Here is a 12,068-nt window from a genome sequence, read left to right as displayed (position 1 = left end):
TACAAAAAAAGTATCGGGTACCACGTGCTGCACCTAATGGAAAAGCTCCCAAAAGTAAGCTGACCTGACCCAAACTAAACCAAACCTTGGGGTACTTTGCAATGGAAAAGCGCCAATATATACACTTTGCTACCAAACTAAGATCTTCCAATTGGCTTAAAAAACACACAAAAATAAAAAATTCTGGCATAATTTACCCACACTCATGTTGTCCTGTACATGTATGAGTTTCTTTACACACCATCATTCATAAAATAAATCTTCTTTTGTGTTCAGCAGAATAAAGAAACACAAACAAGTTTATGACAACATGACATGAGTAAATGATGACAGAATGTTTTTTTTTTTTTTGGGGGGGGGGGGGGGGTGAATTATTTCTTTTAAAGCCATTGTCAAAAAGCAGCAAGCTCATTGGATCCATTTTGCAGTGGTGTGCTTGCAACACATAAAGGCTGTTGTGTTAATTAGGACACATCATATTTCTTCTACACAGGGGTTTTACATGGTGTATGGGGACACCCATGGGGCCTCCAAGAGGTTCTAGGGGGTCCCCAGAACATTTCTGAGAAAAAAGACACAGAAGAGTTGTAAAGTTAATAAATTAGGTGTTTATCTTTCATTTTTTTAAATAATGCATTCCAGAATAATTTACTTGGGTCCCCTTTATCTTACGGGGGTCCGTAAGGCAGAATTTCTTGTAAAGCTGCTATGAAACAAGATTTAGTGTCAGAGTTGCTGCCTGCAGTACAAATAACTTTAAATTAAAAATGTTTGTCCTCAGGTTTATATATATGTTTATAAATATATGAGTGTAGCCAATTATACATTTATTATGTAATGTAGAATGTTAACGGCACCACTGCTGCTGTTACTTTCCTTTGTTATCTGACAATGACACCAAGGTAACCGCTTACAGTGTGAAGTCAGAATTGATTGCCAGGTCTGTCTCAATCGAAATTAACCTACCGTAAGTAGTATAGTTTGGGTCGTCTCGGGTTCGTCCGGAAACACATTAATTTTACATTACCCGTGACTCGATGCCGCTGTTATTATACCCGACCCATGTCCGAGGCACACGTGAAAGTTTTAGACCCGAACCCGCTCTGGTCTCAGGTCAGACCTCGGGTTTTCGGATCTAATGGTGCTTTTTGATTGCCTAGTGCTCCACGGGTTTAGTACCACTTCAGTGTGAGAGGTGTGTCATTATATTTGCGCTGCCTACTGCTGTGACATCATACAAAAAGTGGGAGCGAGCATCGTTGGAATGCAGTGTTTCCCATACATCCATTTATTTGCCACAAAATCAAAATTGACCATCACAAATAGATGTCTGTCTCACATTTCTGTACAAACACCTGTGGCATCAGTTGACGCGTTCTGCTAGAAGTTGCAAAACATGCATACATGCGTACGTGTGCATCGCAGATGTACCGCCACAAACTCCAAGGAAAACACTGGTATGGCATTCCTGATTATCAGCCTATAGATGTTTTTACAGCTAAAAGGGAGTTTAGGAAATAACAACAAGCACAGATGACAGCAGGTTTGCTCGAGACAGCCCAAGCACGAAGATAAAAGCGAATCTTGCATTGGCACTGGTAGTGACGATTCTCTCAGACCAATCAGTGATCTACAGTGTTTTCACGTCACGTTTTAGTTTCAGCTCAGCTCGCTTGGAACCCCAACTGAGGTGGTACTAAAAAAGTATTGGGTACTATGTACTGTACTCAGTGGAAAAGCCCCCAAATGTATGCTGACTCGACCCAACCCGTGAGGTACTATGCAATGCAAAGCACTATAATTGTACCCCGTGAAGACCTCTACTTGCCGTCATAATGTTTAAAAAAAACCTTGTTCTACAAATTTGCCCATGACGATTTAGCACATGAGCTTCGGCCCAACAGTGTTGTAAGTCTGTAGCTTTGTTCAAAACAGAAGAGCCCTTCAGTAAAACCTGTAAAAATCTAATAGCTAATAGCCAACCAGTCAGAAAAAAACTGGCTTAAAGAGGTTTCCAAGACAACAACAGGTCAACAGGAGTTCAACAACTCAACCACTCCTAAAGACTAGAGAAAGATTTCGGCACAGTTTACAACATGAACAGATTAGCACACTCAGGGTGTAATTCACAATGCATTATAGCTAGTGTTGGGCGATATGCCCTATTTTAAGATCGTCAGCCTGGAAGATCGCCTGTACACGATAGTATCGGGGGGCAGGGCAATAGTATACTCATGTATTTGTTGTAAAAGTCACTTGATTGATGGACAAAAAGAAGCAAAGGGCAACACTGTCATGACCATAACCTTCTTAAAACTGATGCAATTAATCTGAGCATGGAAAAGCGCATGCGCTCTTAAATTTCCTATGTGCCAGGGAGCGGGAACAAAACACTTGCTGGTTTTAACTTTCTGCGTGCTAACAACCTCTCTAGTACAAGGAAATGTTGATGTGCATGTTAATGTGAAACTATGATGATAATAAAATAACCATAGCCAACTATCGTCACGAAGCCTGCTATTGGCAATATGTCAATATTGATGAATCATCAATACACGATACTATTGTCTATCAGCACTATAGCTAGTATGCTGTTTTATTGTTTGCAAATTCTCTGTAATGTGCAGTGGCTGTACTTTCTCTGTCTCATGTGATTCATTGGAATGGTTAGAAAAAATCTCCACGACATCTGCTTGGCCCTTTATGCCAGGCGGCACAGGGCCAGTCGATTTGCCATGCTTTGTGCCCCCTTTTAGTTGTCCAGATGTCTACCGATGGTCTAGTGCAGTCTCTGAAAGACTCTTTATGATTAGACCACCTGCGACCCTTACAATGAGTAATCAGAAAATTAAAATGTGGGGAAAAACTCAAATGTATTAATTAATATTAATAATAAAAATAAAATCAAGGATACAGGATGTTATCCCAGGAGGAGCTTACCATTGCTTTTGGCATTAACATGTACTGACATTAGCGGTTCAAAAGGATTCGATTAGTAGCATAGGAGAGCCTGGCTGGGGCTCCAGAAATCCATGGATAATGATCTGCTTCCTGCGGCTGGCTTAAAGCGAATCACCAACGAGAGAATCCAGAAGTTGTGTTGATGGTCGATGAAACAGACCTCAAGCAGCTTAAGATATTGTTAAATTTTAACTTAGGGGACTATGATTAGAGACATCACAACCCCTATGAGCTCAAACAAGAGAACTGACTGAAGAAAGAAATCACTACAACAACTAACTCTTTACCCGCCAGTGTCTTTTAGTTGCCAGCCAGCGCCAGCATTTTTTATGATTTTCACAAAAGTTTAATGCCTTCCAGAAAATTGTCTTCCATAAACATATAAACATACAATATATCAAATGAAAACTCCTTTCAAATATGGGCAGGTTTCTTCAAAAACACCAAATTTTGAGCAAAATGATGAGATAAATGAGTTTTTGTTAAGGACTTTCAGAGTTATGATCAAAACATACACAGAGTTGTCACTGTTTTTGAATTAGCGGATGGTTAAGTGCTTTGAGCAGCACAAGGTCGTGGGTAAAATTTTTGAGGGCCGCACATGCTGATAAAATCTATTCCTTGCATGCATTGTGTGACAAATGTGTAAATGTCAATCATATTCCCTGGAAACATGGGTATCTGTTACGTTTGACATTCAATTTGTTATCTTTTCTCTTTGTCTTTGCTTTAGAGGGCACCCAGATGAACAGTGTTGGACCTGGTTCATCCCTGATGCAAACCATGACTCAGTACCCCTCGCTTGGACAGGCAGCCCACCAATACGAGCAGTCTCAAGCTGGGATGGAGATCAACAAGTATGCCTCACTCAAGGCTGTGGGTAAGGCCATGCTACAGTAAAGGGCCATGCACATTATGGGCATTAACTATAAATCATTCTATATTAAAGAGAATAGCGAAGTTCACACCACAGCTATTACCCTAAAGGGTAACACTTTATAATAACTGCACACTATGAAGCATTAGTAAAGCATTAGTTAAGCATTACTAAATAGTCAATTCTTCATTTATTAAACATTAATAGACATTAGTAAGTAGTTTATCAATGCTTTATTCTTGATTTATAAGCGTATATAGAATGTGTTTAATAATTGTCTTTTCATACTTTATTAACTCTTTCACCGCCATTGACGAGATATCTCGTCAATTAAGAGAAAACGCTTCCCCGCCAATGACGAGATTTTCCGTCTTTCCGCAATACCGCTATTATCCACCAGGTGCCGCCCTTCCGCAACTTTTTAAACCCGGAAGTATTGCTCTATGGCAAGCGGCTGCATGTCCGTGTCTGTTTTAAAGATCGCTCTGAATGGGAACTCTATGAAAAGTCCGTCACAAAAATGGAATTATCTCTGCTTTTTGCTCAAAATGTGGTGTTTTGCAGAAACCTACCCATATTCAAAAGCTGATTACAAAACAACCACTGAAGGTAGAATGAAACGTGTTTTTTTTTTTTTTTTTGAAAGCAGAGGGTCTGTTCTTTCATTTGGTATATTGTATGTTTATATATTTAAAGAAGAACATTTTCTGGAAGGCATTAAACTTTGGTGAAAATCATGAAAAACGCTGGCGCTGGCTGGCAACTTTTTTTAAAAACGCTGGCGGTGAAAGAGTTAATGATCAATTCATCATTTCTAAAATAACAGTATTACATTATTTACAGATCAGTTATTAAGATGTTGTCAATGGTTCATAAGATCATTTAGGAAGTGTAAATAAATGATTAATAAACTATTTAAACATTCATTTATACATCTTATTATTTAGACATATAGTAATAAGTTAGTCAGTGTGTTAATAAATGCTTCATTAACACATTCCTACTCTAATTCATGATTAATTCAGGTAGTTATAAAACATTTAGAAGTGGCCAGTTAACTATTTTTGTGAGCTCATCTAAAGTGAGGACTATTTATGCTTTGTAAAGCTTTTATAAAGGAGATTTAAAGTCTCCGTTATCTTTTAAAAAGGAAACATACACAGCACAGAGTAATAAAGAACATAAAACATATTTATTTCAAGATGCAAAAATTTAACTGTACAACTGTACACTTCATATCAAATGAAAAATAAACCTCTGCTTCATCATAAAAAGAAAAAAACAACAACAAAATAAAACAACAATAAAGAAAGTGAATATAAATAAAAAAATGTAAAGTAGTATAATGGACTGAAACATGTCCACAATCTGCACTGCTGTTCTGGAATGTTTGAAACGTTCTGTAATGCCAAGGTCCCTTTCTGGAGTATATGAAGTAAAGTAAAGAGAAGTATTAAAGTTATTAATCCAAGAGAACATTGATCCGCCTTCCCTTTGTCACAACGCATTTTTTAAAATTGTTTATTTCAGTACACCAACGGAAATGGAAATGACGCAAATATGTCACGTAGCACGCAAAGAGCCAATGAGCTTTTGATATCACTGCCGTAAAAAGCAATGTGTCGTAAAGCTTCTTGAGGTAATATTTGAATTTGAATTCAAATTTATATTAGCCTATGATGAACGCGCGAGGGCTGAATTTGGATCTGTTCCTCACAAGCGTATGATTTATGATGTGGATAAACAACTTTACCATAAACGAACATTTGAAAAATATAAATAAAGGAAAAATTATTATATCAAAGTATAATAACTATTAAGACAACCTTAGCTTGCATCTTTTTTAAAAACTGAAATGATTGGCTAAATTATTAGACTATTAAAATTATTTAGATTAATTTTTATTATTTTTTTATTTATTTAAGGGCATTCATACCTGTAGCAGTTGCACCCTTTGACTTTCTGGTTGCACCACCTGACCTCAGAAATGAATGTACGATGAAGTTATGCAATGCATATCAGTGTAGAAAAGTAGGCAGAAGTACGTAATTCCATTGCCTGTATTTTATTAAACACCGTCAACTTCAATGGTTTTAAAAAAGAACAAGTTTTATCATATTTGCCATGTCATTCAAAAAGAAAACCGCTGTAATGATGAAATGTTAATGTGAAGTATTCTGCAACACTCTGAATATAGTCCTCATATAAATGTACCATCACTTTAAGATTTTTTGTTGATTTTAAAATTATGATGTCATCCTTCATTTACAGGACTTGCTGTTTTTTTTCTTCATTTGCATTGGTTGAGGTTAATGATGAGTCCAAAGCAGGACTTCTGTAGCAGAGCCATCATAAAAACAAGCCCAGAATCAGACACTCATATTTTTTCTATGTTTATATAAATTGAACATCTCTGTAAAATCCCTCATTGCTCTGAAACATCACTAAAACATCAGACATGCTTCATAAGAGAGTTACTGACTGCAACCTTAAAAAATATTACCATGGTAACTATATTGCCAAGATGCCAGTCATTCTCAATATAATTCAAACGACGAAGAAAACAAAGCCTTCAGATGAAAGAAACAATGCCATATGTCAGAGGAATTTATTCATATTTCATAGAAATTATTAAATGCTTTTTAGTCAAGAAAATTAACTTTATCTAAGGCTGTTTAAACATTCATTATAAAAAAGGAAAACGACTGATGAAAAAAGACTATTACTTAAGAACACTTGTGAATGATTTTTTAGTCTTTTCACATGTCAACCAAAATCACTGAATTTGGCCTCCACGTGAGTCTATCAAAAAGTAAATGAGACCAGACAGACACTAAAAAGCCACAATATGTATGACGTCAGACTCTCTTTGTGACATTCGACTGCATCTTAAAGCTCTCAGTGTTTAATCCACTGCAGTCTGCATTGACCAATCACCGTGAAAACAATGCTAAAGCTTTTTGATATGAAACAGACCCAAACCACACGAGCTGCCGAGAGTCTCCAAAGAGCTCAACGGCATGAATCGTGTGCCACAATATCCGAGTCTTCCTCTGATGTGCTGTAATCTCAGGGTATTAATGTGAATGAAAGCATAGACATTAACTCTTCAGTCGGCCACCTGGTTTATTTGGGATCGCTGTCCTGAAAATGAGCTTTTAGATCTGCGGCTTGTGGCGATGTCAAGCTTGTTGAAAAGGTCATCTGAAGGATATTTAATTAAAAAGTGGAAAATGTCATGTTGAAATGAGGAAGACTTCAAGCAGCGTATAGTCGGTCCCAATTAAAACTTGCCTGTGTTTGAAGGTGATACTGTTAGTGACTGAATGGCTGGATGTTATGAAATATGTTGTACAAGAATAAGTGATTAGTGACATGGTTTGAAATCACATTTGGCTAGTTTTGCATGTTGTTACGTTTGCGAATCTTGTTTTACACTGACTCAACTGGTGCTGGTTGAAAATGCTTGCAACAAACATTTATAAATCCTCCGTAGGCAATGCTGTTTGTGTGTCAGTGTTGATGAAGCTGATTTTGTTGTTTGATTGTGTCGGTTGGCAGTGTATAAGCTCATTTTCTCCTAAATAGCATGATAAGCCATTTTAGCAGAGCTGCAAAGTGATTTTCAAATGCATGCCTATGAAGAAAGAAAACAATTAAGTCATTTTGACCTGTTGTGGAATAGTAAAAAGCTGCCTGTCCACAAACAAACACGTTTGATTCATGGTAAGCAGAAAACAAATAGAGACCTCTGTGAAATGAATGCACCACCGAACTACTTCGGCCATTACTCACAGTGGCAACTTAACAACTTGCCTTATAAATATGTCAGGGTACGCTAAGATAACTGGTCTTGCAAGGCTTTGTAGACAAACATTAAGGTTTGTTGATAATGCATTATATAGAGTTCTTGTAGCTCCAGTCCTGCACGGGTCCATTTTTGGAAACATCCCCGCCCCTGCCCGCAAAGTTCAGCACCAGATCAGAGCCGTCACCCGTGATAATATTAACATTTAGGGCCAGATTTACTAAGTGCTTGCGCCAGCGTAAACCATCATTTTGGCGGTAAATAGCGATGTCGGAATTTACTAAAGACGCGCAGTGGATCATTAGCGCTGAAAAGGTGTGGTCTAGTTCTTTTTGCGACTGACCTGATTGCATATGCATTTCTAGGAGTTTCCCTTTCAGACGCAAACATTTTGGGAGGAGACTATTTAAATGATTCACGCAACGCGATTTACTAATGTTTGCGCATGTGTTATGTATGGCATTTGCGCGACTATTTAACGCCGAAAAAAAGCATGTCTTAAATCATTTTGCGCTCGAAATGGCTGCAATTGTTAATGCTAGGAGGAGACATCGCAGAAATCAGAGACTGCATGGTAGAAGGGAGAGGATTTCCAGGATCATTTTACCAGATAAGTTCACGCGTCTCTCTGCCTTTATTTATCGGCCTGTATATCACATGCACCTGCAGGAGCATCATCTCTGCTTATTTGCAACCATGCGCTAATTTGCGCTGCTCTTAGTAGATTGGTTGGTCATTATGGAAATCAGCTGTTGCGCCTGTGTTATTTAATTAGCGCTTTTTTAGTAAATAACCCGCAGATATCACCACTCCCATCAGCGCATTTTTGGAATTGCGCTCATGCGTTAATTTGCCCTGTTTAGTAAATCTGGCCCTTAATCTGCACCCGCCCAGGAGTTAATTATCTGACTGTGACATCCCGCCTGTTCATTTTAGGAATGTCACAATACACCCGTTTTAGCCCACTTTTATGCGGGTACACGCGACCTGTTGCAGGACTCTGCCTCCAGTAGTGCAATTGGAGCATTGCACTAGCACTACAAAGGTCTTGGGTTTGATGGGAAAATGTAAAAGTTGGATCAACTAAATTAGATAAACTATGAAATAAAAGCATATGAAAAAAGAAGTTCACTCTTATTTATTCCTATTATTTAATGACAGTTCATGTAACTCCAGATGTCCAGCTCCAATACAGACATACATTTTGAGGGAAAGAGTTGGATTGTTTTAAAGAGGACATTTTATGAGACTTTTTTAGGGGTAATATAAGTCTTCTGTGTCCCTAGAGTGTGTATGAGAAGTTTTAGCTCAAAATACAGCATAGATAATTTATTCTAGCATGTTAGATTTGCCACTTTATAGGTGTGAGCAAAAACGTGCTGTTTCTTAAAAATGCAAATGAGCTGATGAAAAGCAAACACTGATCACCATAATATGGTGGTTTGTTGAAATTGAAACTCAGTTGTGCTGTCAATTATTTTCTCTCTCTTTCTCCCTCTCTCTTTCTGCACTAAATGACAGTGCCGTGGTTGGATAGTGCAGATTAAGGGGCGGTATTATCATAATAAAATCCCCTTTTATGTCACATGTGGAGCGAAATCTGAATTTTTTTCACATGCTTGCAGAGGATGAACAAAACAAAGTTATTGGGTTATTCTTTTGATCATTTTCTAGGTTGATAGAAGGACTGGGGACCTGGTTATAGCACTTAAACATGAAAAAAGTCAGAATTTCATGATATGTCCCTTTAAAGGTGGGGTGCATGATTTCTGAAAGCCAATGTTGATATTTGAAATCACGTAAACAAACATGACCCTACCCCAATAGAATCTGGACCTTCTTTTGATAGACCCGCCCCACACATATGCAACCCAGGCAACGATGTCGGTAAGTAGACACACCCCATTCTGCTGAAGTGTACAATGTTTTGGTACTCGGCCTGACTCCCTTTTCCAAAGTGTTTATCAAAAACCATGCACCCGGCTTTTAAGAGAAATTGGTCTCATTTGGGAAAACAAGTAATAATCCTTGAACCATTAAATGTGTAATTCTCTGATGCATAGGACAAAAACAAAAAACAAATCAGCAGTCAGATTTTTGCATCTGTATGAAGTCTTATTGAATTTTTTGCTCTCTATTTTTCTCTGTTTCCAGCTGAGAAGGCGAGCGAAAACTTCTACACTAACAGACGGCACTTGGCCGACCTGACGTCGAAAGGCACACCCCTTCCCCTCCACTCCGTGAGTCTGGAGCAGGAGCCCACCAACCCTTACAGCCCCGAGCTGCCTTGCCAAAAGCAAAACGGACAAAAGTCCAAAAGCACCAAGGTGCATAGCTCCCACCCGCTGGCTTTCGGTTCGAACACCATTGCCAGCACCGGCATGATGAAGGGATGGGAAGCTACGGAGACGCTGGGCCGCCGGCACACGTTCGCTCCCAGGAAACACAGCAGCACTGTGGAGCAAGTGAACGAGTTGACGTCCTCCCACAGCCAGCACTACCTGCCTCCGCATCCGTACTTTGTGACCAACAGCAAGACTGAGGTTACCGTGTAGTAGGGGACAGAGCACTGGTGCCCGGCACCGAGAACGGATGCACAGAACAAAGGAAGAGTGACCGAGGAACAAGTGTGGATTAGGATGCTTCCCTGCTGGAAAAATTGACCGAGCGGGCTGGCTTGAAGTCCGAATGGTTGTTCTCTGTTGGCAGTATGTGTGCTGTTTGTCTTTCAGCGGTTGTGCGTGAAACAGGCACGCAATGGACTTCTGCCCTGTTTGACAGGAAAAGCGTAATGTTTTTACAAAGGTAACCTACAGTATTTGTGTTCATCCAATGCAAATCTCACTTGTAGTGATGAGTTTATGTTAAGGCCATCCATCAATGTGATGAGGAACAAGAGACATTTGAAACATTCATTGCACACTCAGCCTAAAGATGGGACCAATGTCATTTACTAAAGCAATTGTTTCCCAATGACAGCAGGAGCTCTGGTGAGAAACTATCTTCAGACACGTTGTTTTTTCCACACAATCTTGTACATAACAGATGATACAAAGGACAAATAGTGTCAAATGTTTCCTCCGATCTAAAGAACATCTAAAGAGCAGTTTGACAGATAAAGGACGACGTGAAGACAATTGCGACAAATTATTCAGATTTCTCTTCAACACTGGTTGACTTTCCAGAGTGCGTGCACCAAAAACCTGTAGCAGTTTAATACGCTATATCCTGACAGACGCTGGGCTTGTGCCTTTCCACAAAACAGAAGAACACTTTCTCTAAAAACTCTTGCGCTTTTCAGTAAGCACATACAGTAGTGTTTCTTCAGTAACAAAGATGCATACACTATAAATCAATCTATTGTTTACCGTGTTCTTGTCAGTGATACAAAATACAAATGTTCCCCCTCCATCACATCATTTTTTTTATGTTTGTTATTGCAACCTTAGATTGTACAGCAGAATGTGATGAATTTAGAGTATTTTTTATTGTTAGGTATGATAAAGGTGAACATACTTAAATGTGATACCAATCAAGATTGTTGCAAACACTGCCATTATTCACATTATACAAAAATTCTGGGTTATTTTTAACCCATGGTCGCTTAAAAAAAGGACAAACTCAGTCGTTGGGTAAAATTAAGCCAGGAAATGTTTAGATTTGGACCCAACCATGCATAGAATAAAATCTAACCCAATGGTTTGGTTTGTGTCTTCTTGACCCAACCATGGCTTGAAAATAACCCAGGATTTTTTAGAGAGTCGATTTGGTATTGATAACTTATTCACTGTCAGAAAAAAGGTACAAAACTGTACCTTTTTTGTCACTGGGGTGGTACCCTAAGGTACCGTTTTGTACCTTTACAGGTAAATAAACATAATACAATGTTGTACCTTTTGGGGTACATTACTGTTCCTTAAGGATCTTTTTTGTACCTTTAAAGGTACAGTTAACTGTTTTGTACCCCTAAAATTTAACTGGTACAAAATTGTTCCTTAAGGTTCATAATTGGTCCTTAGAGTATAATATTGTACAGTATAAGGAAGAACATTTCAATGTGTTTTATACCCATAAAGGTACAAAAAGGTACCTTTTAGGGTACCACCCCAGCGACAGAAAAAAGAACAACTTTGTACCTATTTTCTGCTACCCGTTCTCACCAAGATGCGTACAAATGACACGCAGTGTGATTATCGTGGAATAGATACGCCAAATTCCGATTTTGCGTGCATATGATACGCCAGTCCTTCCCATTCACTTATATGGCGAATCGTTTCGTGTCGTTTTATTTATTGTTTTCTCATTTGTTTTCTGTTTTTTAAACCATTTTCGCTTGGGTTTAGGGTTAGATTTCAGATTTGTTTAAGGAGGTTATTTAATATACAGGTTTCTCTATGTTTTTGTATATATTTAAGCCATGGT

At 38.5% G+C, this 12,068-nt stretch overlaps 1 protein-coding gene across 1 annotated transcript in view; it reads left to right on the top strand.

The window, feature by feature from the left end:
* Nucleotides 1-11,784, top strand: part of shisa9b (shisa family member 9b) — a 44,168-nt gene extending 32,384 nt beyond the window's left edge. Inside the window, 2 exon segments of the mRNA XM_065271744.2 lie at nt 3,695-3,841; nt 9,801-11,784. Of these exon segments, the coding sequence (XP_065127816.1) occupies nt 3,695-3,841; nt 9,801-10,201 (548 nt within the window). The 3' untranslated portion in view covers nt 10,202-11,784.
* Nucleotides 11,785-12,068: the final 284 nt, after the last annotated feature.

Source organism: Paramisgurnus dabryanus, chromosome 3, assembly GCF_030506205.2.
Source record: "Paramisgurnus dabryanus chromosome 3, PD_genome_1.1, whole genome shotgun sequence".
NCBI lineage: Eukaryota > Metazoa > Chordata > Actinopteri > Cypriniformes > Cobitidae > Paramisgurnus > Paramisgurnus dabryanus.
Note: the sequence above shows the minus strand (reverse complement) of the source record. Positions and strands in the feature narration are given on the sequence as shown.